This window comes from Lutra lutra, chromosome 18 (genome assembly GCF_902655055.1).
Source record: "Lutra lutra chromosome 18, mLutLut1.2, whole genome shotgun sequence".
Lineage (NCBI taxonomy): Eukaryota > Metazoa > Chordata > Mammalia > Carnivora > Mustelidae > Lutra > Lutra lutra.
This window is the reverse complement of record NC_062295.1, coordinates 3,759,066-3,785,746: the sequence shown is the minus strand read 5'-3', so window position 1 is coordinate 3,785,746 and position 26,681 is coordinate 3,759,066. Positions and strand designations below refer to the sequence as shown.

General features: G+C 58.2%; 3 protein-coding genes across 27 annotated transcripts in view; 1 reads left to right on the top strand and 2 right to left on the bottom strand.

The window, feature by feature from the left end:
* ANKS3 (ankyrin repeat and sterile alpha motif domain containing 3) overlaps positions 1 to 13,495 on the top strand; it is a 38,054-nt gene extending 24,559 nt beyond the window's left edge. For 6 of the 10 annotated variants that reach the window (XM_047714242.1, XM_047714241.1, XM_047714244.1 and 3 more), the window contains 12 exons: positions 318 to 453; positions 5,305 to 5,463; positions 7,183 to 7,320; positions 7,655 to 7,764; positions 8,032 to 8,208; positions 10,379 to 10,503; positions 11,009 to 11,150; positions 11,597 to 11,769; positions 12,128 to 12,216; positions 12,681 to 12,764; positions 12,973 to 13,064; positions 13,138 to 13,495. In XM_047714242.1, the coding sequence (XP_047570198.1) occupies positions 318 to 453; positions 5,305 to 5,463; positions 7,183 to 7,320; positions 7,655 to 7,764; positions 8,032 to 8,208; positions 10,379 to 10,503; positions 11,009 to 11,150; positions 11,597 to 11,769; positions 12,128 to 12,216; positions 12,681 to 12,764; positions 12,973 to 13,052 (1,413 nt within the window). In that variant the 3' untranslated portion in view covers positions 13,053 to 13,064; positions 13,138 to 13,495. Of the gene's footprint in view, positions 1 to 317; positions 454 to 5,304; positions 5,464 to 7,182; positions 7,321 to 7,654; positions 7,765 to 8,031; positions 8,209 to 10,378; positions 10,504 to 11,008; positions 11,151 to 11,596; positions 11,770 to 12,127; positions 12,217 to 12,613; positions 12,765 to 12,972; positions 13,065 to 13,137 lie in introns of all 10 variants that reach the window. The other 4 variants (XR_007124529.1, XM_047714245.1, XM_047714246.1 and 1 more) reach the window with 4 other exon arrangements.
* Positions 8,682 to 16,377, bottom strand: NUDT16L1 (nudix hydrolase 16 like 1). Of its 6 annotated transcripts, none has more exons than XM_047714283.1 (6): positions 16,228 to 16,377; positions 15,809 to 16,139; positions 14,942 to 15,164; positions 13,908 to 14,077; positions 10,421 to 10,483; positions 8,682 to 8,873 (listed from the first exon to the last, which is right to left on the bottom strand). In XM_047714283.1, the coding sequence occupies exons 1-3, from the start codon at positions 16,375 to 16,377 to the stop codon at positions 15,010 to 15,012; spliced, it is 636 nt and encodes a 211-aa protein (XP_047570239.1). In that variant the 3' UTR covers positions 8,682 to 8,873; positions 10,421 to 10,483; positions 13,908 to 14,077; positions 14,942 to 15,009. The 6 variants fall into 6 exon arrangements, with proteins under 6 accessions (XP_047570239.1, XP_047570238.1, XP_047570237.1 ...); XM_047714282.1 differs by having other exon boundaries at positions 8,682 to 8,823; XM_047714281.1 differs by lacking the exon at positions 8,682 to 8,873 and having other exon boundaries at positions 10,421 to 11,187; positions 11,567 to 14,077.
* Positions 16,378 to 17,613: 1,236 nt separating this feature from the next.
* The window catches only part of MGRN1 (mahogunin ring finger 1), a 57,843-nt gene continuing 48,775 nt past the window's right edge, over positions 17,614 to 26,681 (bottom strand). For 3 of the 11 annotated variants that reach the window (XM_047714256.1, XM_047714258.1, XM_047714251.1), the window contains 3 exons: positions 26,627 to 26,672; positions 25,200 to 25,298; positions 19,682 to 20,739 (listed from right to left, as the gene is read on the bottom strand). In XM_047714256.1, the coding sequence (XP_047570212.1) occupies positions 20,648 to 20,739; positions 25,200 to 25,298; positions 26,627 to 26,672 (237 nt within the window). In that variant the 3' untranslated portion in view covers positions 19,682 to 20,647. Of the gene's footprint in view, positions 17,726 to 18,447; positions 18,586 to 18,781; positions 18,924 to 19,681; positions 20,740 to 22,459; positions 22,505 to 25,199; positions 25,299 to 26,626; positions 26,673 to 26,681 lie in introns of those variants that run through there. The other 8 variants (XM_047714254.1, XM_047714259.1, XR_007124531.1 and 5 more) reach the window with 7 other exon arrangements.

The following is a 26,681-nucleotide window of genomic DNA, read 5'->3' as shown; positions in this document are numbered from 1 at the left end:
TTTGGATAAAAATGACGGGACTCTTCTTAGAATGCCTGCGGGGCCGGGGGGTGGAGAGCTGCGCAGCCACCGGATGGCTGGATTGCCACCACCAGGCCCCCCTCCAGCGGCCCCCACCTCGTCCTAAAGGACAGTGAGGGCCTCACAGGCCTTCCCCTTTCTGGCGCAGACGGGGGGCTGCCGAGGGCCTGGGTGCCACCTTTCCTGCGGTGAGCAGCCCGGGCACGTCTTAGCTGGGGTCCGGAGCCCGCACCTGGGGAGGGAGAGTGCTTTGCAAGGGAAGGTCCTGGGTCCTGAACCTCTGTGAACTTTCACAGGGAGTGAGAGTGGACACAAGAGACCACAGCGGGGCCACAGCCCGGATGCTGGCCAAGCAGTGCGGACACATGAAGATCGTGGGGCTGATAGACGCTCACTCGCCTGCTCTGCCCAAGAACGTCTATCGGAGCCCAGGTACGTGCTGCGGCGCCGCCGGGTCCCCTGCCAACCCCCACCCGCCCCTGAGATTTGGCCCCTGCAGCCTTGCCAAGAGACGCCTGCCTCCCCCGTGACCCCGCCGTGCCGTGGAGGCTGAGGCGTGCTGGTCTGATAGGAGACAGGCCCGTTAGCGCGGAGCGGCAGCGGCCAGGCCGAAGGTGCCCAGCTCGCCCGCGGCGCTCCGGGAGACGCGGACCGGCAGCCCCCGGCCGGGGTGCCTCACACCTGCCGTTCCTGGACTTTGCTTGTGGTGCTCATTACCACACGGGATATTTTAACTTTATGTAGTCAGATTCATCCGTCTTTCTTGCTTTTAGATTTGGGCCAGTCACAGAAGATCTGTTTCCTGGTTGTCCAAGAATTTGCTCGTTTTTTTCTCGTTCTTACCTGGTTTCGTTTTTGACGTTTAGCGCTCTGACCCTGTGTACCTTCTTGTCATGTGGGGCGCGAGTGTGGTGTTCTGATGGCTTCCCCATTGTCCTGGCTTCGTTGCACTGTGTAACAGTCCCATCTCTGACCTCGTGATCGGAGAGGCTTTGTCCTGGACTCTGAGTTTCTGTCTGTGCCCAGGTCTGCTTCTGGGCTTGCTCTCCTGTTCTCGGGGTCTGTCCACACACCAGACCCACACGGCTGACTCCCTGCGGCTTTTTGTAGAATGTTGGACTGTCTCTGGCCGGCCAGTCCCCCTGCAGCTTTCCCTTTCCAGTGTTCCCTAGTATATCGCTCGTGTATTTCTGTGTCAACTTGAACATCAACTTGTCTAGCTGCTTAGGAACAGCGTGTTGTTGGGACTGTGGCAGATTTGCAAACCAGTGACCCGTTTTATGATTCTGAGCCATCCTCTGTAATACAAGGATGTCTTTAGTTCAAGTGTACTTTTGTGTCTATAGGAGGGTTAAAAATTTTTCTTCTAGACATTGTGCATGTAACTTTTTTTCTTCCTAAGTGTCTTTCTTTGTTGGTCTTGTAAATGGGGTTTCACTGCCTTCACACGCTCCGCCTGCCTATTTGTGAGGATGAAGGCTGTTGGCATCAGCATGCCAGTTCCATATTCTGTTCTGCTGAATTCTGTCATTGCTTGAATTGATTTTCCAGGCTTTTCCAGGTTTGCTACCATACAGTCTGCCCACAGAGATAGATTCACTGCTTCTTTCTGATTTGTGAACCTCTGATTTCTTTCATTTATTGCATGGGCCAGGATTCTCGTAAGTGGTTGATTGTGTGGGGACAGTGGGAATTCACCTGGTCCTGACCTTAGCGGAAATGCCACCGTAGGTGAGATGCCGGCTTGGAGGGTAAGGTGTGCATGTATTCTCTCGTGTTAAGAAAGTATCTGACGTTTTCTGTATTCCTGACTGTTTTTTACAGGAATAAGTGTAGAATTTTGTCAAAGGCTTTTTCAGCATCTAAGAAGATTGTTAATTTTCTCTTTAGATCTCCTAATAGAGTGTATTAGTGAATTTCCTAATAATGAACCAAGTTTACATCGTTCGTTTAAATCCCACATGGTATATCATTTTCTTAATGTGATGTTGGATTGTTTGCCAGTATTTTACTTAGTTTTTCTGTCTGGCTATTCAGTTATAAATGATACTGGTTTGTGATTCTGTTTTATCAGGTGTAGGCATCGGTGTACCTCATACAGAGAATTTGAGTTTTCCTTCCTTTTTTGTGCTCTGGAACAATTTATGCAGCATAGGTGCTCTGTATTAAAGGTTTGGCAGGATTCTCCTGTGAAACCATCTGGATCTGTTCTTTCTTTGTGGTAAGTTTTTCTGTTTCTTCTATAGAAATTGGTCCGCTTAAGCCTTCTCATTTCCCAGGGGCCAGGTTTGGTAAACTGCATTTTCCTAGGAAATCCCTTCCTCTGGGATTTCAAACTTCAGCTCACACTGAGGTTTGCAAAACTGTTTCTGTCTCCTAAAAAGTTCCAGTAGTTATTTTCCTGTGTCATTTCTGTTTTTTACCTGCCTCCTGACTCAATCCTCTCTCCTCTTTCTTGTTCAGTCTTTTTTTTTTTTTAAGATTTTATTTATTTATTTGACAGAGAGAAATCACAAGTAGGCAGAGAGGCAGGCAGAGAGAGAGGAGGAAGCAGGCTCCCTGCTGAGCAGAAAGCCCGATGTGGGGCTCGAACCCAGGACCTGGGATCATGACCTGAGCCGAAGGCAGCGGCTTAACCCACTGAGCCACCCAGGCGCCCCTCTTGTTCAGTCTTTAGTGGTTTTCTCACTTTCCTGCAGTACCGCTTTTCCATGCAAATAAAATATTTTTAAAAAAGAGATTTATTTATTTGACAGAGAGACAGCAAGGAGGTAACACAAGTAGGAGGAATGGGAGAGGAGGCTCCCGCGGAGCAGGGAGCGGGATGTAGGGTTGATCCCAGGACCCTGGGATCATAACCTGAGCCAAAGGCAGAGGCTTAACGACTGAGCCACCCAGGCGCCCCGACACTCAAATCTGTTCTGCTTTGGGCACCTCATGACCAAGTCTTCATTTTATTTTATTTAAAGATTTTATTTATTTATTTGACAGACAGAAATACCACAAGTAGGCAGAGAGGCAGGCAGAGAGAGGAGGAAGCAGGCTCCCTGCTGAGTAGAAAGCCCGATGTGGGGCTCGAACCCAGGACCTGGGATCATGACCTGAACCGAAGGCAGCGGCTTAACCCACTGAGCCACCCAGGCGCCCCTCTTGTTCAGTCTTTAGTGGTTTTCTCACTTTCCTGCAGTACTGCTTTTCCATGCAAATAAAATATTTTTGAAAAAGAGATTTATTTATTTGACAGAGAGACAGCAAGGAGGTAACACAAGTAGGAGGAATGGGAGAGGAGGCTCCCGCGGAGCAGGGAGCGGGATGTAGGGTTGATCCCAGGACCCTGGGATCATGACCTGAGCCGAAGGCAGAGGCTTAACCCGCTGAGCCACCCAGGCACCCCGTGGGTCTTCATTTTAAAAATTGACCTTTTTTTTGCTTTGTTTTGTTTTTTTTAAAGATTCTATTTTTAAGTCCTCTCTGAGCCTAACACAGGGCTTGAACTCACAACCCCGAGGTCAGGAGTCGCCCACTCCACTGACTGAGCCAGCCAGGTGCCCAGTTGGCCTGTTTTCTTCCTCTTTCCTGAGTTCCATTTCCCTTACTCACTGTCGTGAGTGCGTGCCTGTCTCTTTTTGTTCTCCGTTCTGGATTTCTGAATCAGGACCCTTTTTTCACTCTTCCGTGCTTAAGATGTGCCCATGGGGAGTATCACGCTCGCTCTCTTCTCCCTCTTCCGTGGTGGTGGTTCGCAGGGAGGTGCGTCTTCACTCATTGCAGTGTTTGGTCCCCGGTTCCTGTGTCCTCCCTGGAGATGGCTGGAGGGGGACATGGTGAGGCTAAGCCTGATGTGTCTGTCCTTGATATGGTTTTGTCTTGCCCGATCCTGGAGGTCCCCCACTTGCTTCTCCTGTTCACTCTCAGTTTCCACGAGGGGTCTTCTGGGAGTGGGGCTGTCCTGCTCCATGTCCCGTGTGCATTTTTAAGTTGCTGCTCTGGGGTTGTGCTTCCCTCTGCTGCGATGCTTTTTCTGTCACAGAATGGACTTTTTCTGGGGGCAACACTGGCACGTCTTATCCCTCGTCTCGCTTCAAGTGTGGCTTTATTCTAGACCTGCCTGTTCTTCTCGGAGACTGGATGTGTGTGAGCAAGAAGTCTCTCTGCGAGAAGAGAAATGGACATGTCACGTCTCCACGGGAGCGAGGAACAGGCGCCGGGGGTGCACTCTGTCATCCCACTTCTGTGGATGGGGTGGGATTCGTGTGGCTGTGTCTGTTGTCCTTGCTCACTTGTCAGGTTCGAGAGGATGTGCTGGGAGGTTCAGATTCACGGAGCCGCCTTTGCCTTAGTTACCCCTTTGCCCTTGTCCTTTTACTCCTGACGAGTCCGCCGTCTTCTGCCTGGGCGGGAGCACAGTTTCTTCCCGGCGGCGTAGATCCTGGAGCACATGGGAGCGAGCTGGGTGGGGAAGAGAGGGTCACTGCCTGGCATCACTGGCCACGTTTAGAACCTGCCTCAGTAACGCCCTCACTCGCCAGGTGGTCACTGACCTGGGCTGTCACGCCAGGGCGCTGCTCCCTGCCTTGGGATCATTGGTGGTGGGCGCCAGCTCACGGGGGGCAGTGGATGAAGGGCTCCTTCGGTGTCTGAGCCCCAGTGTACCCGCCCGAGAGTGAGGGCTCACCAGATGCGAGCCTTACACAAATCTGGTCGTGAGTGCTCCCTTCCAGGTGTGATGAAATAAAACTGTGAAAAGCTCTAAGATGGTAGGGACTGTGAGCGCGCCCAGCCCTTCTGCTGTGACGGGCGGCATGCGGGGTGCTTTCCCGGCCCCGGCGCGTGGCCGGCACGTGCACCCGGTTTCCCAGGACGTGCAGGGGGAGAACGTACAGTTGTTAGGAAATTATGACTGATATCCTCTATGTCTATGACCGGACAGATCTTATTTATCATCTCGGATCAAAATTTAGTTCTGGTTTTAAATGTACATACTTGTTATAAAAAATTCTGGAATCCAGAGAGCGGAGTCAGAATTAAGACTGCCCCATCGTGACAGACTTTGTCAGTTGAGACTCCTGCTCCGCGAGCTTGCTTCCTCCCCCATCTCCCCGCGGCCCTCTGAACGGTGGACTGGCCCACTGTGGTACTGCTTTCGAGTGGTGTCCTGGGAAACACAGTTTTTTCTTCTTAACGTGAGAAAGCCAATTATGATTTTATTCCCATGTACTATGAAGATTACTAAATTAGCCCATCACTGAACAAAATGTCCCCATTCTGGTGTTTGACCTGCAGACAAATTTGAAGACCTAAGCTCTTCGGATGAATCCTGCCCCGTTCCGCAGAGACAGAGGCCCTGTCGGAAGAAGGGCCTCAGCATCCATGAGGGGCCTCGAGCCTTGGCCAGGATCACAGCCATTGGACTTGGGGGCAAGATGCAGCAGCCTTGCCGCGGTGAGTGCTCCCACCTCCTGCTGGCTCCTCAGCGGTGCATCCTGAGATGCTGGCCTGAGGAGACCGAGCAGTTCTCGGCCCTCGGAATGTGGGCCCTAGGGGCTGCGGCTCACAGATCAGAACTGATTACAGGGATAGAAAGACATAGATCACTGGCTAGCTTCTGGGTTCATCCTTTGATCTTCCTTTCCAGGGGTTACGTTACAAAATAGAACTTTCTCTCCAGCAGTGGAAATACAGTGAAGCTGGGGTTTCCTTTATCAGCTAGTGCAGAGAAAACGTTGAAGCCTGGACTCCGTGCCCTTCACCAGCTGGAGGTGGCTGTGTTTCGGGGCAGGCGGTTTCTCCCCGTGCTAGACTGGAGTGGTTTCGGGCGGTACACTCAGTGCGCTAGTAGTGCATTTTCTCTCCTGTCGGCAGCGCCTCGTGGGGAGCGCAGTGCTCTTGGGGGCGCAGGCTGTGGCCTGACCAAGTGATCAGTGTTAGGTGAGAGTTACATCTTATTTGATGTCTGTCACCCAGCAGTGGCCAGGTCAGTCCTGCTGGTCTAGCAAGCTGGGTGGATGGGCCCATCTCGTGAGCGAGTGCCCCTGGGCTTAGAAACGGACTTTCCCAGTCACCGGAGACCTTGCTTCGGTCAAGAATACACAAGACTCCATTGCCTCCCATGACCTTTAGCGCTGGGTTGAGAGCTCTAGGCCTACCTTTTCCCATCAGCCACAGAGGGGTGGGCTGACTGGGCCACTGGAGAAGCTGCCCCCAGCCGTGGCCAGGCCGCTGCAGGGTGACCCCCTGCCTCTTCCTCCGTGGAGCACGCTTGTGAGCCCATAGCTCCGGGGTATTTGGCTGGGTGCTTCTGTAGCGCGGAGTCCATGCTGTTGGCCCACCTGAGGTATGGCAGGGACGCGGGAAGGTCGGGTCCTACCCAGGGTGGGGGATGGTTATGACCTGTGTTGCTGTACAACAGGTGCTTTTGAAAATGGGATTCGTCGGAGTTATCAAATAATCTGGCCGAAGCCCATTTATACGCATCTTTTTATGCACCCACAGAGGCAGAGAAACATTTACCTAAGAATGACGCTCATTGTCCCTTAGTTGTGCCATTTCAATTCTCTGTATGTGCCTGTATCCTCTTTGCCAGTGATCAGGAAACATTCTCGTGCAGGCAGATGCGTCCAGAGGTCATGTAAACTTGGTGTTACTGCTGTTCGTCTTCAGCCGGGGGCCTCCGCCTCCCTGCTCAGCCAGATCTCTTTGTCTGGGGCTGACTCAGCCGACGAGCCGCACCCCTAGATGTCTGTGTGGAAAAGTCGCAGGGGGCGTGAAGGCCGGTGTGTGTGAGGTTTCGTTCCCGGCTGTGAGGAGTACTTAGTGTCTGGTTTGCCTTTGGCTCAGGAACCTGTAAGCACAGCTCACCGTGTCCTGCTCTGTCCACTTGGAAAGGCAGCACAGGGGGTGATGGAGGGGGTGCCAGGTCCGACTGGGCCCGACGGCGTGTCCTTGCCCGGACAGACTGGTCCCCACGCCCCTCAGTCTTTCCTCACCTGCAGAGCATGCTGCGGGGTGCCGACAGGGGAACGGCCATTTAGACGGAACTTTCCGCTTGCCTGAATCCCGGGCCTTCCCTCCCGCTGAAATTCCTCTGCGGAGGCTGAATTTGTTAGGAGGAAGTCGTCTCTTTTGTGCTCATGTGGTTTACCCGCCCCATTCTGTCCACAGAGCAGGTGCCTCTGCCGGGCTACGTCACCTTCAACAGCAGCGACGAGAACCCGCTGGCAGCGGGAGGCCTCTGCTACAGGGACGTCACCTCCCCGATCAATGACCGCGACGTGGAGAGCAGCAGCAGTGGCAGCCGGGGTGAGTGTGCCCGGCCCCGCCCGGCTGGGGGCTCCGTTCCTGGGCACGGCCCCCACCCCCCAGCGGGGACACAGACTGTGGCGGGTCCAGCCAGTAGAGAGCAGGGGTGAAGGATCCCGCAGGGGTGGGCCGGCTGCCCTACATGGGTGCTTGCATTTATCAGCGAACGGAACGGGCAAAACTCCTGTGCACGTGTTAGGGCTGGAGGGCTTGAGCCGGGCCTCGGAGAACAGGGAGCTGTTGGAGGAGCTGATGGGAGGCGCGGGTGCAGGGCCCTGGGGAGTCACTGCGGGGGAGACGTGTGGTCAGCTGCCCTCGTCTTCCCTGTTGTCAGAAGAGCGCGCCCTCTGTGCCAGCCTGGGGGCCGGGGGGCGCAGCAGCAGCAGCGAGGGCCTGACCAGAGCCCCCGGAGTCAGCAGCGAGGCGTCGCTGGAGAGCAACGAGGTGAAGCTTTTCTTTATCTCCCACCTCCCTCCCCTTTCTTGGTGTCGTGGGGGCTGCCCCCTTGGAGAGGGCAAGGCTGGTGACAAGGACCTCGTGCCAGGCAGACACACAGTGTCCTGGGCCGCCCTCTGTGAGCCCCGCCCGCCCCGCAGGTCACCAAGGAAGCCTCTCGGTGGCTGGTGGGTGTGGGGGGCAGAGGCAGAGTGGCTGCAGCTGCGTTAGCTGTGAGCCCCGTAGTGTTCACTTTAAGCACACTTCTCGCCGCAGGATTCGGATCATGCCTGTCAGAGTTCGGTTCGCAAGCAAACTAAAAGCTACGTGAAGACCAAAAATCGTCACAGCAACAGCGCCAGCCAGTGGCCTCCCGGCACGGGCACTCCCGGGGCAGCCTCTTCCCCAGGATCCATGCCCCAGACAGAGAGGTGCCCCCATTCAGGACCTCAGGTAAGGGCCACGGGGACACCAGCAGTTAGACGTCGGGTGCTTCGTGTGCTCCGTGAGGCCCGCACCGAACACGTACGACGGGCAGGCGCTGGTGAGAGCGGAGCGAGCCGATGGTCCCCCCAGATCGTCTGTGGAGCTCGTCAGGCGGAGACGGCTCCTGAGGGCTCCAGGTGCTGGCTGCAGGGTTTCTGTTCCATCCCTTTCCATAGGAAAACTCTCCCCTTGCTTTCATACTTGACTTAGCCTCCCTGAGGCTGGGGAGGAGAAAGAGAGGACCAGTTGTACAGAGGTGCGCGCAAGTCAGGGTGCGCACGAAGCAGGCATGAAAACCGCCATCTCTGCCTTCCTCGTCGTGGGTCCCTCCGGCCGACCAGCTTCTTAGGGTTCTGGGTACGGCACAGCAGCTCACCTCCCTGTTTGCCACGTTCTCCTGCCCTCTGTGGGCTTAAGTGGTACAGAGATGAGAGAGAGAGTACATTTTCACCGTTTATGAAGGTCACAGCTCTGCTGTTCACTGGAAGCCGCGGTTTTGCCGGCTTCTCTGTGTGGCCCCTCCAGGGAGCTCTCTCCAGGGCCTTGTTTCCGGGCTCGGTGAACAGCTACATCTTTCAATTCCTTAAACATATGTTGATGGGAGAGGGGGTGGTGGTGGTGAGATCTTAAGGCTGTTTGAGAAAGTAGGTTAAGGAAAATGGCAGAGTAACAACCTTTGAAAGTTGGCTCCTCCATCAAAGGCAATAAACCGGCAGAAGTAGTCAGAATAACTTTTTTCAAAACTCTGAATCACCCAAAAGCTTGGAGCAACTTGGAAATGTGGATTCAGGAGAAGCGGCTGACGTGCCTGCACCCCACGCTCCCTCCGCAGGGCCAGGGTCACTGTGACGGCCATGCCAGGGGCTCCCCAGGGTCTCTTTCTGAAAGAGTCAGCATTGTCGGCTGCGTGGGACGACTCCCTAGCTTACACAACTGCATCTGACTTCACGGACACCTTGTCTACCCAGTGCAACAGAAGCCCTCTCCTCGCAGAAAGTGTGCTGAAAATAATTATAGGCACGTGTTTTAACTTTGCAGCTGCCTGAGGTGCTGGATAATAGTTGGGGCAAAGAAGATTAATCACAAAGCTGAAGAGGAAAGGTAGGGAATGAGATGTCCACAGGAGCTTTGTAGAGCTCTGACAGAGTCCTAGGGATCTGGGAGGCCACAAACATGCTCAGGGATGTGCTCCGTGTATGGCCAGGAAAGATGTGAGAACGCATCTGATGGCTGGAAGGGAAGGCTAGGGGAAGACTGTCATCTGCCCGGCTGGGTGTCGAAGCTGTGTTCCAAGCCTATAGAGCTACGCGGCAAAGGGGGGAGACTGATTCGTCTCTGGTGTTTAAGGACATCTGTCCAGTCCTTAGCTGACCACTACGCTAGCCAAGGAGAGACTTCTGTGTCCACATGAGAGAAGGAGCACAGACTTTACAGAAAAGGCACTAAACAACGTCTGCACCAAGCAGCAGCAACAGACTGTGGAGAGGGAGGAGAATTCCGTCTCCAGAGCCTCCACAGGAAGGGAGGTGGGCTGTGTGAGCCCTAAGTGGGTTGAACTCCGATCCATAGCTAGACCGTAAGTAATGAAACTGTCCAGAAACAAAAGAATTTTGAAGGGAACAAGAGAGAAGTGAGTCTGTTACACAAAAGGAATTCTCCTAAGAATACCCACTAATTTCCCATCAGAAACCAGGGGACCTAGAAGACATCTGATGACCTAGTCAAAGTAATAAGAAAAAACAAAACACAAAAACAAAAAACTCAAGCAGAAATGCTATATCCAAGCAAAACCTATCCTTCACAAGCGAAGGAGAAATTAAGACAGTCGCACAGTCTCAGGGAAACGGAAGAGTTTGTTGCTCCTGGACCCGCCCTCCAAGCAACACTACGGCTGTCCAGGCTGAGGCGGTCCGGACAGCCTACTCTGCCTGGTGGCACTGGGGGGGGGTTGGGGGCTGGAGCTCCTGGCGAGGCAGCACCATCCCACTGGGGAACTTGGGGGACTGACGGACTTACACCCATGTCAGGAAGGCATGCTTGCCAGGAAGAGCTCTGAGCTGCAGCAGTGCCTTAGTAGGCCCTCAAGTCTCGGGGCCCCACCCATCCTCTGACCCACCCTGGCTCCTTTGCCCCCCAGGACCTCGCCACGCTGCTGGAGCAGATCGGGTGTCGGAAGTACCTGCAGGTGTTCGAGGAGCAGGACGTGGACCTCCGCATCTTCCTGACCCTCACGGAGAGCGACCTGAAGGAAATCGGCATCACGTGAGTGCAGAGGGGCCCTTCGTGGCCGCGGGCCCCTCGTTTCCCCCAGCCCGAAGGGGCTAGCTTAGCTCCCAATGTCCCTGTGTTGGGGTGGAACGAGCCACCCTGTCTGGAAGTCTGCTCGCTTCTGCAGCCGGCCGGCCTCTCCGGCCCCCAGGCTGGCCCGCTGGCGCTGCTGTGGTAAGGGCGTCCGGACTTCGGCTGTCCACTTCTGAGAGCTTCCCAAGTTGGTGGGAGACCATGCACGGCCTGGCCCCAGCTGGCCGGAGCTCCCTGTGAGTGAAAGCAGCAGCAGGCAGGGAGAGGAAGCAGGTGGGGGAGGGCAGCCCCAACCGGGGTCACTTTGGAGAACCCTTTGTTTCTGTCATCTGTCCCAGGATCCTGGGGGCCACTCTCCCCGTTCAAAGGTGGGACCTTTCCTAGGGGACCGTCTTGGTGGAAGGACGGTCCATGGCACCCCTGTGCGCACCGCAGACCTGTACACCTCTCTTCTTCACCCCTACAGCTTGTTTGGGCCGAAGAGGAAGATGACCTCTGCCATCGCCCGCTGGCACAGCAGCGCCCGTCCCCCCAGCGATGCCCTGGAGCTGGCCTATGCCGACCGGCTCGAAGCGGAGATGCAGGAGCTCGCCATCCAGCTGCACAAAGTAGGTGGTGAGCAGGGGAAGGGCCGGGCAGACACACCTGCAGAGAAGGACGCAGAGTGGAGAGCTAGCAGTGGGGACGCTTACCCAGGGTCAGCAGAGAGAAGCAGCCGGACAGGCAGCGGGACAGTGAGGGCAGAAAGCCTTACCGCTCCTGTGCCTAAGAGGAGACCCAGAGGCCGGAGCTCAGAGGGACACAGAAGATAAAGAGGGAGGGCAGAGGACGAGCAGCCGGCGGGAACGCCACAGCCCTTGACGGAAGAGACCCAAAGCAGAGGAGGCTCATCTGGAGACAGGCATCCCTTCCTCCAGCCCAGGAGAGCAGGAGTTGAGCACCAACGGAGACGGCAGAAAGAGAACCGGGGTCGGGGGGACCCAGCCCAAGTGGCCCTGGCCTCGAATCCCCCTGGCTCACTTACCCACCCCGAGTCCTGCCTCTCCCACCGCAGCGCTGTGAGGAGGTGGAGGCCATGCGGGGCCAGGTGTCGCAGGAGCAGGAGCTGCGCGCCGTGGTGGAGAGCTGCCTGCTGGAGCAGGACGGTGCCCGGGAGGACGTGCACGCCCAGCTGCAGGAGACCTGGGCCCTCACCCGGGACGCCGCGCTCGTCTTGGAGCAGCTGCGGTGAGTGGGTATCTGAGCGGTCCCCAGGCCCAGGCTGAGCCCTGAGTCACCAATGCCTGCAGATTCTTCAACCCAGGGCTTGATTTTAGGGTCTCTTGGGATCGCTCACTGCCCTCCTCCGTGTTGTTCTGGCTTTGCCTTTCTGCAGGGCAGACCCAGGCAGCACGCAGGGCCCCGAGAGCCTGCACGCAGCGCGCAGCTCCTCCTCTGCCTGCGTCTCGGGCCTTGAGAGCCTGCCACGAAGGCAGAGCCCCACCTGCCAGGGAGACTGGGGGGGGGTGTCTGCCACTCCTGGGGGCCAGGCGAGGCACTCCTGCCAGGCCTCTTCCTCACCAGCGCCTGGTCTTGTGTCTGACAGAGCCTGTCAAGCGGAGCTGTCAGCCAGAGTGCAGCAGGAGGTGTCCGCCCGAGGGTCCCCCCTGGGCAGAGCCCTCCCCCCCACAGCTGGTAAGAACAGTGGCCGCCCGGGTCACACGCGCTGCCCCGGGCCCGTTAACCGCCTGTCCCAGCAGTGACCCCACTCACTGCGGCCCGCCTCCATACCACCCCAGACTCCGGAGGGAGGGCACCCTTTCTCCCCGATTTCCTCCCCCTGGTGGGAGTCAGAGGCCTTGGGCTCTGGCTGGCCGTGTCATCCAGGATCCCAGGTGACTTCTGCAGCCCACAGCTGGGGCTGCCCCAGGACAAAACCTCACGTAGGCCAGGGACCCTCACGCTTTCATTCCTGGGGCAGGGCCCAGACTGACCATTAGTGCTTTGGAGAAACAGCGGGAGAATACATTTTGGTGTTAACAAGGCGGCCATGCAGGAACCCACAGCTGAGCGGGTCCCTTGGTCGCAGCAGCTCAGGACAGAGGCGAGACCTGCGGTGACCGCACCGACCCTAGGCCGACCTGCTCTCTGGTCCACAGATTCCAGTGGCTGGCAGGCCTCGCTGCAGACTCTGAGCCTCCCTGAGCTGTCAGGAGCACTGGAGGATCGAGTCCAGGAAATGGGTGAGTCTCTGGGAAGGCAGCCAGTGGCCTCACCCACACCAGGGGCCAAAAGCGGGTGAATAGGGAGAGCCCTGCCTGGTCAGCTCCAACCCCTGGGTCAGCCCTGCCCTAGCCTGCTATTCCCCACGGTCACGCAGTCCTAGGCAACCCCCCCCACGCCCCTTCTTCTCACACTTGCAAAGCAGTAACTAACTGCTCCCATCCTCAGGGCGAGTGCTATGCTCAGTGACCCAGAGCTTGGAGAAGCTGCAAGTGCTGAACGGGAAGGAGAACTGGCGGGAGCCTTAGCTGGGAGGGACGGTGAGTGTCCGTCCAGCCAGGCCCCGGGCTGCGAGAGCAGGGAGCACTGGGCAGCGGTGAGCTCCCCCTTCAGTCTTCCCTTTCCCTTCTCAGAATCTGACGTTGGGTGACTGATCCACCCTGAAGCTGTGTGCCTGGAAGACAGGAGTGCGGACAGCAAGCGGCTGTGGCGGGCCGGGCCCCAGCAGGCCGGAGGATCAAGCCTCCCGAGCAGCCAGCAGAAGCAGCACAGGGCTGGGGCCGGTGCGAGGAGTGAGGCCCCCACAGAAGCAGGACGAGGGCCTGTAGGCCAGAACGTGGGGGTGAGCCCCAGAGCGGGCAGGGCCACGGTGGGAGAGAGCGGATCCCCGTACACCACAGGTGCCCCGTGGAGAGGACTAGGCACCTGGACAGCGTATGTCATTTGCTGGAAAATAAAATGTAAGCTCTGATGCTGAGGGGTTCCGTCCTGGTCACGCCACACACACTACTGGCTGACAGACTGAGGCCAGGGGCAAGCCAGGCTGAGACCCCCGACTTCAGTAACCCCCTGGGACCCAAGCCCCCTCTGTCAGGACAGAGACCACCATGTGCAGAGCAGGGCGGACCAGCTGACCCCCTCCTGCTCTGGCAGTGCCCTGTAGCCCTCTGTCGGCTGCCCTTGCTCCCAGCCCCATCGAGTCCACAAAAGCGATCTGAAGAGTGACGCACACTCCCAAGCCCCAAGGAAGTAAGAGAGGAACAAGGTACAGGTATTTTATTTACAGAATGAAGTGCCTTTGCCCCCACGTGCTGGCCACTTCATCGAGGCTCTAAGGCGGAACAGGCGCTCAGGCTGGAGGGCCGGAGCACAGCTTTCCTTACCAGGCCGAGCAGGTGCTGTGGAAACTTTGTTAGCTTCACGGAGGGGTCCTTCCGGACAACGGGCCATAGGAGACTGCCAGTGGTGACCTTTGTGTCTGTGGTGGCTCTGCGGTTGTCATTCTGCACACCTGGCCAGTGCTTCCATAGCATGTCCTGGAGCTGCCTGCAGCCTGTGCTGGGAATGGAGAAAGGGAGGCTTGCAAAGCAGAGAGCAGTGAGCTCAGATGCAGCCAGAAGCCCCGGACCAGGCGCAGGGCCTGTAGAGGCCTGAAGGCAGCAGTCCCACAGCAGCCACAAAGAAAGTGGATGGCACCTCCATGTGAGACAGGAGGCCCGTGTCAGCTCCACGCTGAACGGGGCCCAGCAGTCTTGTGCCCGGCTCCCAGCATTAAGTCCCTGGGTAGTGGAAGAAGGGACCCTCCCATGCACCCAGCCTCAGGCCTGTGGCCAAGACCACAGAACACACACAGCAGCCTAAACAAGCCTTTCCTGTCCCTTCTCTCTCAACAGGTCCAGCTCCAGCTGGGCCTCATGGCCCCAGCTTACCTTGGGGACCAAGCCCCAGTGGGGTAAAGAGCTTTCAAGCCTCACTCCCAGTTCACACACCACAGAAAAAATTAACCAAGTAAAGCTAACCATCACCAAAATTAACAGTCCAGCATTCTGAGCTGAGCCAGCTGTTCCCTCAGCCCTGGGGCTGGCTGGTGACCAGACTCAAAGCATGCTCCTCCACAAGAATACACCGACTTCTCAACGGTCTCTGTGTGTCTATGTACCCATCTGGATAAATGGGTGACACCTCCACCAACCTCTCACGTGGAGAGTCTAAGCCTTGGGTGGGGTAGGAGAAAACGTCCTAAGCCTGGAAAGCCAGGCCACCTACAGACCAGGGTGGGCTTCCAGGAACCTGGCTGCCACCCAGTAGCCGCTCCAGGCAGTGGAGAGGAGTTGTGAAAACACAGGAGGAGGCCTTCTCCTAGGAGTTCAGGGCACAGAAGGAGGGGAGGGCAAGAGACGTGCAGCATAAACTCAACCTCAGGAGGAAGATGGGAGGAGCTTCTCCAAGGCTTTCTTTTGCTTCTCAGTGGCAGCCGCCAAAGCCTCAGCCAGTTTCTCTTCCGGCATCATGTTGAGCACCTTGAGCGCAAAGAGCAGCTGGTACTTGGCGGTGCTGGTAAAGGCATTGCTCAGGAAGTTGGGAAAGCCACCGACTCGGTCCTTTTGGGTGTAAAGTGGGACTCGCACAAGCCCCAGCACCTGCAGAGAGGAGATCAGAGTAAGACCAGGCCCCCCCACCAATGGTGCAGCCCTAGCAGGAGGAGCCTGTGAGCTGCTAGGCCAGGGGAAGGCAGCCAGGTTGCGAAGGCTGTAATGGGGGACCCAAGCAGGGTCTGGTGAGGCGGAAGCCAGCGGTATGCGGTATCTTTGGAGCAGTGCAGCTCCTCGACTCCCCAGGCAACTTTCAAAGCTGACCCCATGCACCCCTGACCACTCTCTACACTCTTAAGGCCCGGCTCCCATCTGCTGGCAGGAAGGCCCCCAGTTCATACCCCATGCTCCCCCTTCCCAAAGATCCCAAGTATAACTCCCACCTCCTCCAGATTATAAAACCCATAGCCCCTAGGAGCCTTCATCACCCAAATCATGAGATCCCAGCCCATGAACCAGCCCTAGTTTCCCACCTCCCCAGAAGGCACCACCCACCCCGTCCCCCCACCAATCCCACTCCCCACTCCCAGGATTGGCAATGGCAGGCAGCAAGGCAGATGGAACACAGCCCCGAGGGAACCCCATTCCCGGAGCTCCCACCCCTGCCCCCCAGGCCCCTCTCCCCTCCCCAATGCTGGAAACAGCGACACCCCACCCAGCCCGGCCAGGGGACCCTCAGGGGGACGTGTTACCCATCGGTGCCTTCCACGGGGCCAGAGCCAAACCCCGGGGCGGGGGGCGGGGCCCGGGCGGCGGCCCCACCTCCAGGCCGTGATCGCGCGAATGCACCGCGCTGATTTCCACGGCGTGCAGCTGCTCCAGCGTCAGCTGCCGTGCGTACAGGTGCGCCACGACGCGGTGCGGGCCCTCGGTCAGGTGCGAGCTCAGGTAGTCGGCCTCTGTGAGGCGCAGGCAGCCCAGGCCCAGGCCCAGCACCCGGTTCAGACCGTCCTCCAGAGACCAAAAGCGCCGGTCCACGAAGCCCCCGGGAAAACCCAGCAGCCCGTCGAAGCGCATCTGCATCTGCAAGGGAGTGCCGGGTCACGGGCGCGGGGTGCGAGCGGCGCGCCGTCCCCCGCCCGCCCGCCCGCCCACCCACCCGCGTCCTCACCAGCACCGAGAAGCGCATAGGGATGCGGCCGAAGAGCTGCCCGGGGTTGGCGGCGTACAGCATGGCGTGGCACGAGTGGCTCCAGCCCGGCCCAAGGCGCATAGCCTCCACCCGGCTGATCTGCTTCAGCTCCGGGACCGCCGCCGACATCTTGACACTGCCCCGCCTCGGCCGCGGCGCCGTTCCTTAAGTGCATGCGCGGGCCCGCCCCCGCCGGGCGCCACCAATCCGCAGGAAGCCCCGCCCCTGGACCCGCCCCTCCACCAATTGCCGACGCCCATCGGGGGCCGAGCCCTTCCCGGCGCTCCGACGCGTCGTTGAGTCGCGGAAGGGGCGTGTGCAAAGAGAGGGGCTGCGCGCGCCCCCGCCCACGGCCCTCAACACTCAAGACGCCCAGGAGGCACCGCGCCCGCCGAGCTCTCCCGAGATGAGCTGGGCCTCGGGGGCCCTCCGGCTGGCGCTGCTTGCGGTCGGGCTCCGACTGCCTTCCATGAGTCCCATGTCCCATGCCTTTCCCCAGCGCCTCCCTGGGAGCGCCGCCCCGCAGGCTTCACTCTAGCAACCCCCAGACCCCGCGATGGTGCCTCCACCAGGAGGGCTCCGGGCTCTGCGCGGAGCCCGGCGACCTGAAGGCATGACCCTTCCCTGCTCGCGTGCCAGCCAAGCACTCCCCTCCAAGGTCACTGCCGATCTGCCAGACCCCAAAGAGCAAAGAAAACACGGAACGACTGAGCTCCAGCTACCCTCACAGTCCGCGACCACGCACAGTCCGAGACCCAGCCTGCTGGGGGAGGAAGTACCTTAAATCTGAGCCTAGCATCCCCTATCCTCCCGGTCAGACACCATATGCCAGGCTCGGCGGGAGCAAATGGGTTCTCCCCCATTTTCCAAGGAGAAACTTGAGAGAAGAACAGGACTTGCCTTAAGAGCACTCAGCAGTTGGTGCTGGAGCCAGGATCCCACCCTAGATTTCCACCTTGTCTCCTCCCCAGTGTCCACAACAGAAAACTTCCCAACTTTCACAAAGGAGGAGAGCCTGAAGTACTTACCCTGGGTCTGCTGGAGAAGGAAGTCGCCGGGGCTCAAGAATACCAGCAGCAGTGTCCAAGAGAGCGCACTGGGGCTCCTCGGAATCCTGCAGCAGGGCCGCTCACTCCACTCCCAAACTCCATTCTCCCACTGCCGGCATGGATTTGCTGAGTGAAGGAACCACCACCTGCACTCACAGGACGGGCGCCCCAGTGAGAGCCTCAGAGAATCGTGTCCATCAAGCCAGAGCAAGTGCTGGGGCGGAGAAGGCTGCCCTGAGCAGGGCTGGGGGGGCAGGAGAGGAGAGCAGGGGCAGAGGGTTGGGCAAGGGGTTGGAAGGACCCACTAGACGCTCACTGACACAGTGAGTCCATGCTGGTACTGTCAGAAACGGGAAACAAGGATCCAAAGAGGCAGGACCTCTCCCAGCCACGTCCTGGGGTCAGGATTCAGAAGGAGCAACCAGAGCCTGCAGGGAGAAGTCAGATTCCAGGGCAAGTAACCATGTCTGAAGAGATGTCAGCAAGGGCGAGCACCCATCCCAACACAACCACATTTCCAGGCCACAAGCGGCCGCTTCATGCCCCAAACCACGGGCTGGGGGACAGGGGCGCAGAGGAAAGGTACCCCACAGCCCAAAGCCCTGCCTGCCACAAGATGTTAACACAATTCCTGGTCCATCGGCGGAAGTGTGGATCCAGAGCTGCCCGCGCAGGAATTCATCCGACATGGCGTGCCCTTCTCCCCACCCTGGGACCATGCCAGGCCCAAACACGACGGAGCCACTGGAGGGCTGAGGACAGCAGGCCTGCCTCAGGGCATGGGCGAACCAGCTGAGAACGCCGGTCTCCCCATTAAGCCCGAGTCACAGGGGACCTGAAGAGGCAGCACAGGGGCAGTGCTGCCTGGGAGCTCTGGGCACTCGAGCCTTTCCCTGCTGGGAGGCCGGCCACCAAACCTCGCCTTCTACTCCACTGTACACGAAAGCTGGAGAGAGTGACTTCCCTGTGTCAAAACCTCTGACCGTTCTCAGAATAAAACTGTCCTTCTGAGGTCCTGCGGCATCTGCACCCTGACACTCCTTAATCCTGACGCTCCAGCAACCAGAGCCACTGGGTCTTGTTCCTGCTCAGTGGTCGTACTAGGCTCACTGTGGCCTCAGGGCCTTTGTGGGCACCCGGGGGCTCGGCTGAAACACCCCTCAGAGAAGCCCTCCTCCACCACAGGTTAACTCAAGTACCCCATGGAGCTCCAGCTTGTCACCCGCCGACTCCTCCCACAGCCATCACGCCTGGGAAGCTTCGGATCACTTGCACAGTGTCTCTGGACCTAGAACACAAACTCCCGAGGGCCTGACCCATGCTGGTTTGAGGCACGGTAGGAGCTCAGGAAATATCTGTGAAGATGGGGATGGCTCTGCTGCCAGAAGACGAGCCCCAACCCCAGAGTCAGCGTCACTCCAACCCAGAATCAGCACAAGGACGACCTCAGCTGTAATAAACAGCAGGTCACGCGCTTCACATACCATCTCATGCCCTGTCGTCCTCTTGGAAGTCAGGTGTCACTGACCTCTCACACACGGCGTGCTCGTGCTGCAGTGGGGGCGCCCAGAGCCACCAGGAGCCGCGCAGCCATCCTGCCTCCAGACTAGGCAACAGCGGAGGTCCCTCAGGGCAATGTGCAGAGGAAGGAGCGGACAAGCTATTGCTGCATGATTTTATTACTATAAATATACAGTAAAAACGAACCAAAACTAGCCAATCAGAGTACATCAAATGATAGCACATTACGTCCAAGACAGGCCAGTCTGCATCCTGGCCTTCAAAGAGAGTACTGGCACCAATACCAACGGTTAGAGGCCAGGGTTGGCGGGTCAGGAGCAGGAAGGAGCGGGACGGCGGGAGGGAGGCAGCCAGGCTGCGTGTGCGGGTGTCTGCACCTCTCGGGGTACGCATGGGCATGAGCACACGGCGGGCAGCAGGGGAGGGCAGGGGAGCCAGGGAGTCTGGAGGCTGGGGGAAGCTGGCCTGAGCATGTCTGAGAGCCGTGTCTGGGGCAGCACTCTGCTCACAGGCTCAAATGGAGAGATGAGTCCCCTACTGCTAGTTTCTCTCCTGAGCACACTGCGGAACGAGCCACAGGGAGGGTGCTGCGGTGGGGGGCAGGGCTTTGCACACACAGACCGGCTGGGCCACAGGGCTCCGTGGACCACTGCCGGCTGCCCCAGAACCATCCTTCCCAGGGCAGCTCCTCAGGAAGCGGGCCACTCTGCACCCCTCACCCCAGACCAGGAAAGTCTTCCCACCTCAGGGACCTGCACAGACCCAACCACCTGGAAGGTCCCTGCTGGGGCAGTTGTCTCCTAAGGACACCAGGGCTGGATGCCCCCTTTTTGCCTTTGTCGTCAAGAAAGTTTTGCTTTAAAAAAAAAAAAAAAAGGCAAGGTCACCTCAGACAGGATCTGCCACGTGCATCCCCCAGGCCGGTCCACCACAGGGACCCCAGATAGAACAAGTCAAAGAAAAACCAAGGGACGCTTCAGTGGTCAAGAGGGAGCAGGGAAGCCACTCAGATCCCTCCCTGGGGCAAGTGGACAGCAGCCCCACGAACCCAGCAGAAAGCCCCTCACCTGCTGGCACCTGCCACATGACCAAAGCCACTTCAGAAAAGGTGCGCGGGGCCAAGAGGGGCCACCAGTCACTACCTGCCGTCTCAGCCCCTCAGTCAGACCCAGCCCCCAGCCCCCAAGGGCTGAGTGGGCCTGAGTGAGTAGGGGTAGCTATGGGAGGCAGCCTTGCCCCCCAGGACTGGAGCAGGAAGGGGAAGAAGCAGCAGAGGGCACGGAACAGCAACAGCCAGGCTGCCAAGGACACAGGCGCAGGGGGGAGGGGACAGGCACTGTTTCCTTCATTGACCATGACTCAGACCCCACTTCCTTTCCACCTCGGCCAACAAGACCCTTAGGACATCTCCTGTGAAGATACCACCTCACCCACCAATACACTTTTCTTCGGAGAATTTGTGCTGAGTTCTTGGGATGTCAAGTCCCCAGTAGCTAGGATGCTGGGAGAAGCTGGTCCAGGCTACATGTGGGTCAGGCCCCAGTCCCAGCCACTGAGCCAATGGGGCGTTTGGGGGAACCTCAGAACCCAGAACAGAAAGCTGTTGTCCTTCATCTTGTACCATTGACAAATACATCGACTGTAGAAAAAGGAATTTGTCAGAGGAGATAGTCCACTGTGCTCTTCAATCAAGGGTTGTGTGGCCCCTCAGAGCCAGCGGCCACGCAGAGCGTGCAAGACGGGAGAGGCCAGGGGTCACGCAGAATCTGGTGGCCCCCCGGCAAAGTCTGGGGAGCTAAGGGCTCCATGCTGCCAGCCTGGCCAGGCTCTCAAAGTGGGGTCAGCTCAGTGGCCCCAGGGTCAGGCCGGGGTGGGCCAGCGGTACGGAGGCTGTGGGGCGTCTCCATGGAGGTGGACCATCCTGCGGGCAGGAGCAGAGGGAGAAGTGGTCATGGGTGGCCCAGTCACCCACTCAGCCATCGGGCTCAGCTTCCACCAACCATGACCCCCCCCCCAGAGAGCAGGGCCACCCAGCAACCCCTACACTGTGTGTGTGGCAGGACCACACAGAGACCTAGAACTCCAGCCTCAGCAGAGTAAGGGGGGGCCTGTCTCTCCTGGAACAGAACCCAGGCAACAGCACCAGCTGATGACCCAAATGGAATGCAACGGGTGCCATGGGCTCCTGCCCCCCGGGGCCTCCTCCCTCACCTGGCCCCTGCTTCCTGGGATCTGACCAGCCACTATCCTTCATTACCGAATTAGACCGGGACTCGGGCAAGCCCAGGCAGAGGAGAGTGCACTTGGACCTGGAGACAACTGTGCTCAGAGCAGCCCCCAGAGCCCCACCCTGCCTTCTTCAGAGGCCTCCTGATGCCACGAGGGACTCTGTCCCTGGATGGAGGGTGCCCCCCGCTGACACAAGCCCATAGCAGCAAGTGACGGGCACAACTACCAGAGCTACAGAGGGACGGCTGCCCGCCGCCCATCCACTGAATACGGGCTCCACGGGGACAGCCTTCAAATCACAAACCAAGGAGTGTGTCTGCCCTGTCACCTATGACACAGACCCTGAGGTGAAGGAACTAATTTCTTAGGTGGCTTTGTGTGGGGCGTCAGCTCTGCCATGCATGCCAGCTCTGCAGGCAAAATGCAGTTCTCTGGAGCTCAGCCTGACCTCTGTGAATTTCTACTTCTGGAAGTTTCACCTTGATCACAGCACTCAACATCCACTGACATGGAGACCAGGGCGGACTTTATAAAAGTGTTGGGCCCGACTTCAATAAAGATGAATATTTGTCAGAAGAAACATTCAAGCAGATGAAGAGTTCATGCGAGGACATAAATGCAGGTGTCAGAATGAGCGGACAGACACGGAAGCTCGGGACAGCTGGCCAGGAGGAAGGCCGCACACCAGCCTGGGGCGCATCTCCCCGCAGGGGCTGCTGGGCCCTCACTGCCAGGATGGGCCGGGGGCCCTGCTGGAACGCTCCACCCCACGCTCGTCTGGGAAAGCTTGGGCCACCGAAGGCACCGGCTTCTCCACCACCGGACTTCCAGAACCACTACTGTCACGTGAAGGAGGGGAAGAAGGTCCTAAACGCAGTCACCCGTCCGGCTGGCGCTCTGAATGACCTTCCGTGGAACGGTCGTTTGGCAAGGTCACCCAGGTAGAGGGCATTTCCCAATCAGGGAGAAGTCAACCTCCCATGGCTTCCTAGTACATGGATTTCAGCCATGTGCTGGTATTCCGGAAAGCTTCACAGGTAGGCTGGGGGACAGGTTAGTCAGCAGCAACGGGGGTGTCTCAGCAAGGACTAAGTCACCATTCCTAGGACCTTAAAAGGCTAACAAAGCCTGCCTGGGCCACCTAGTCCAGACAGAAAGAGCTCTGGCTCCAAAAGTCTGCCAATGTCATATCCCTAGGGACCACCTCTTAGGAGCAAAGGTGTAGCACGTTTGGAGAGTTCTGGATTCAGAATTTAAGACCCCAGGGAAGACACGGACAAGCCCAGAAAAGGGCAAGGCACCCGCAGGGAGGGAGCAGGAGAGGGAGAGGCAGCTGGGGAGGTCCTCAGTCCAGCACCATCTAGGATGCCCCTCAGAGCCACCCCGCGACATGGATGCAGGCGATCACGTACCAGCTTACTCCTCTATACCAACAGAGCAGGAGTCAGGCCCCAGGGCTGTGCAGAGGAGGAGAGAGATGGAAGCTCAGTTAGCAAAGCACGGACAGACCCGCATATTCTGCAGCGAATGCACTGCTTTACAATAAGACTGCCTGGGTGAGGACACACGGGACTAAATGCCCACAGACTCACGTGCTGAAATAAAGGAGAACAGAGCACGGGCCACAGCCCAACGCAGAGGGACTCAGCCCAGGGAAGCGCACACAGGGCAGAGATCTGGGCAGGTGGGGTTCACCTTGAGGAAGGGGGATCCCGGGGGGCCCCCGCCCCACAGGACGGCCCACATCTAGCTTTCCCACACGGATCTGCCCAGCCTCCTCATCATCCCCCTATCAACACTGAGAACACGAAGGTTCGCTACACCGTGCCTGTCCCTCTAGGGACAGCTGTGCAGCTGCCATAAAGAAAACAAAGACAACCGAGTGCACGTCCCTGTTCTCGAACACACCCCGATGTGGAAAATGTTTAGCATTCTTTGCTAAGCGAGACCCCGTAGCAGGATAGAATGTGCCAGCTCAGGAATAAAGGAAGACAGGTACACATATGCTTACGACAGTATGCACATCTGCAAGGCCCCCTGCCCAGCCCGCAGGTACCGTCGGCAATGCCCGTGGGGAGCAGCCCCTCGATGCACATGGCAGTGCCCAGGGCACAGCACACAGTGTGCACAAGCCGGGGGGTAGGGGGTGTGGGCCCCAGAGCCTCAGTATCGCCCTCCCCATGGGCTGCAGTGGGGCCACAGCTCTATGGCTGGATTCCGGCTTCTGCTGCCCCAAACACAGATTTCAGCCTCTCCGTTAGCCCCTCCACAGCTGGCCTGCCCCCCGACCTGTGGAGCTGAAGGAGGCACATCACTGGCCTGGGGTTGGGGGGTGAGAGAGGCAGAGAGACTGGTGTCCCCTGTTCTGACCTCCAGACACCGCGGGGCAGGGACTGGCACTGCTGGGTGCACTCAAGGTATCCCTTCAACCACAGGATCATAATTCTTGCCTGTGCTTCTAGGAAGTCCCTCTCTGGGCTCTCCCCATCCCCCCGAAGCTTGTAATTATATGGAAATCACTGAAGTTCCTTGAAAGAACTTACTGGAATTTTCTGTTGCTCTATGGGACGCTGGTCCTAAACATGGCTTTCACCCATGGGTTTCTCTTGGGGGGGAGGGGAGCTTAAGTACTGATGGCACTTACTGCCCTTGCTACCCCTGATGACTGTGCCACCCTCTGGGCTAACCAGACCCTTTGTCTGCACAGCCCACTGCTTATCCAGATGCTGGGGTGGGCGGGACAAGACACCTTCAAACCAAAGCACATCACAGCCAGGCCCACTACACGGGTCACCAAGAACTAGGGCAGGCGGCGGGGCAAAGGTGCTTCCTAGCCACATGGCACCAGCCAGACTTTGAGAGCATAATGGCTATTTATCTTGATTTTAGATCCTCAGATGGTATCTTTTTTTTTAAGATTTTATTTATTTATTTGACAGATAGAGATCACAAGTAGGCAGAGAGGCAGGCAAAGAGAGAGGAGGAGGCATGTTCCCTGCTGAGCAGAAAGCCCAATGTGGGGCTCGATCCCAGGACACTGGGACCATGACCTGAGCCGAAGGCAGAGGCTTTAACCCACTGAGCCACCCAGGCGCCCTTCTGACTCTTTTTTTTTTTTTTTTTTTTAATATTTTATTTATTCCTCAGATGGTATCTTAACAGGCAGCAGGCACAAGTCTCTGAGGGCCCCTGACTCCTGTCCCCCATCTTTGGAGCCCAGGACTTAAAGATGAGTATCTTGACCCACAGGAACAAAGAAGAAAGGAGTTGGGGGCAGCCAGCAGGGGGGCAGAAGCCTTTGAAAAAGGGGGCCAGAGGGGTGCCTGGGTGGCTCAGTGGGTTAAAGCCTCTGCCTTCAGCTCAGGCCATGATCCCAGGGTCCTAGGATCAAGTCCCACATCGGGATCTCTGCTCAGCTGGGATCCTGCTTCCCTCCCACTTTCTGCCTGCCTCTCTGCCTACTTGTGATCTCTGTCAAATAAATAAATAAATAAATAAATAAATCTTTAAAAAGAGGGGTGGGCAGAGAAGCAAGGCCCTTCCCCACTGCCCTTGGGCCTTGCAGGTGCCCGGCACCCCACCTGGCCTCCCAGCCCTGGCTTGCGATGTGCGGCTTCACCTGGGCCCCGTCAGCCCCTCAGGCAGGAGGCAGAGGACTGGTGGCCTGCGTCAGGCCTGGGGCACGCAGGTGGCTTTGTGTGTGTAGCTCCCTGAGGCCGAGGGCCTGCTGTTGGGGTACCCGAACAGGGCCTACTGGGCCCATGGGTGAAGTAAGAGTGGGAGATAGCAGCGGGCCTAGATCTGCCTACCAGGCCCCAAGCAGGAGGTGGATAGAAAGAAGGACAAGCAGTCCCTCTGGCCTTCCTGATGCTAAAGTGGCTCTAGGTGCAAAGGGGCCTCACGCACAGGCCCTGCCCCAGACAGCAAGCGGCTGCCCGGGGTAACTGTGTGGCCAGGGTCTGGCTGTGCTTTGGGGTCAATGGAAGGAGTGTGGGTAGAGCCAGGGAGAGAGACCTGGGCTCCTGACAAGCCAGCCCCTCCATGACCAGTCCAGCCAGACCCCCAGCTCCATGGGGACAGTCACTGCACACTCCATGTGGACGGACAGTGACAGTATACCTACCCCCCAGCCCGACTGCCCAGTGCGGTTACCTGGCAGGTAGACATCGGCGGGCAGGCAGGGCTGGCCATGGCTGCAGGCCTCAGGGCTGCCATCCTGTAGGACATTCTCAAAGGATGGCACTCGGCTCCCTGCAGAGGACGGGGCAGGTCAGAGGCCTATAGGCGGAAGGTGGTCATTGACCCTCTGGTCATGATCCCCAGGAGCCTGTCTTCCCTCCCTGAGGGCTCTGCAGCAGCTGCGGGCCAGACCCTACCCCGTCTCCCTCCTCTGTGCTCATGGCCTGAGAGGCCAAGGTTTGCTCTTCATTACTACTCTCCTCTCCCAACCCTGTTTGGGGTTTTGTTCTTCATGACAGAAACACTACATACTCCTGTTTACAAAAACAAGAAAGTAATAGGTTGAACGTCTCCTGTTTCTCCTTCCACCTGGGCCACACACCCTGCAGTGGGGAGCTAGTATGGCCCGCATCAGACAGGAGCAGCAGGTCCCCTCCGGCAGAAGATGGGGGGTCTCGGGCCCTGGGACGGGCACAGGCTCTGCCCAGGAAGGAAGGAATGGCAAGAGAGGGTCGGGCCCATTCTGAGGTGGGGAGCCTGCTCCTAGGAGGGACACAGGTCAAAGCAGCACAATGCTGGCTGGGGAGCCTGCTGGTGAGGAGGTCACAGCAACAGGGTAGCTGCAGGTTACTCCAGGGTCTCTACCATGCCAGCCAGCCAGCCACAGCTACTTTCTGCCTGTCACTTCCCAATTAAATGGCTGGGGGGGGCGGTGTGCCAGGGTGGTTCAGCCATAAAGCGTTTGCCTTCGGCTCAGGTCATGATCCCGGGGTCCTGGGACGGAGCCCCACATCGGGCTCCCTGCTCTGCGGGGAGCCTGCTTCTCCCTCTGCCCTTCCTTCTGCTTGTGCTCTGTCAAATAAATAAACGAATAAAATCTTTAAAAAAAAAAATGGCTGTGAGCCTCCTGCCACGCTCCCCAAGCCAGCACGGGGAGGCACCCCGTTATATACCACAACCACTGGGAGGTCAGGGCCTGTTAGTGGCAGGTGGGACTCAAGCCCCAGCAGGCTCTCTGTGCTAAAGCCCCCCCACTCCGGACAGGTGCAAGGCAGACCCAGGGACACGCAGAGGAGGGGCCTGGCTAAGCTGTGCACCTGCACCGGCGGTCCAGCGCACAGCCCCAGGAGGGACCCTGAGTCTCTCCAGGCGCCAGAGGGGCAGCCCGTACGGGACACACGCGAGCAGCTGGCTGCCTGCGGAATGATGGCCACTGCAAAGCACTGGCTGGGCGTGAAGGAAAACCAGGCCGACCGGGGGCTGTGCACGGGAAGAGCCTGCAGTAAGGAGTGCGGGACGCCCAGGAGGGAGCCAGCCTGCGCTCCCCAGAACCGCAGCCAAGTCTCCCGGGAGGCCTCCCTACAGCGAGGCCGCACACGCTCCTCAGGCAGAGAGCTTACCCTGCTTCAGGGCCGCCGCCTCGTCAGCCTCCTCCGTGACAAAGCTCTAGGAGAC

Excerpts from the sequence above, each read along its gene's own strand:
- NUDT16L1 (XM_047714283.1), bottom strand. The coding sequence starts at position 16,377 with ATGTCGGCGGCGGTCCCGGAGCTGAAGCAGATCAGCCGGGTGGAGGCT. Across the intron at positions 16,140-16,227 it reads CTATGCGCTTCTCGGTGCTG|ATGCAGATGCGCTTCGACGG; the intron begins GTGAGGACGCGG and ends ACTCCCTTGCAG. Across the intron at positions 15,165-15,808 it reads CCCGTGGAAGGCACCGATGG|GTGCTGGGGCTTGTGCGAGT; the intron begins GTAACACGTCCC and ends TCCTCTCTGCAG.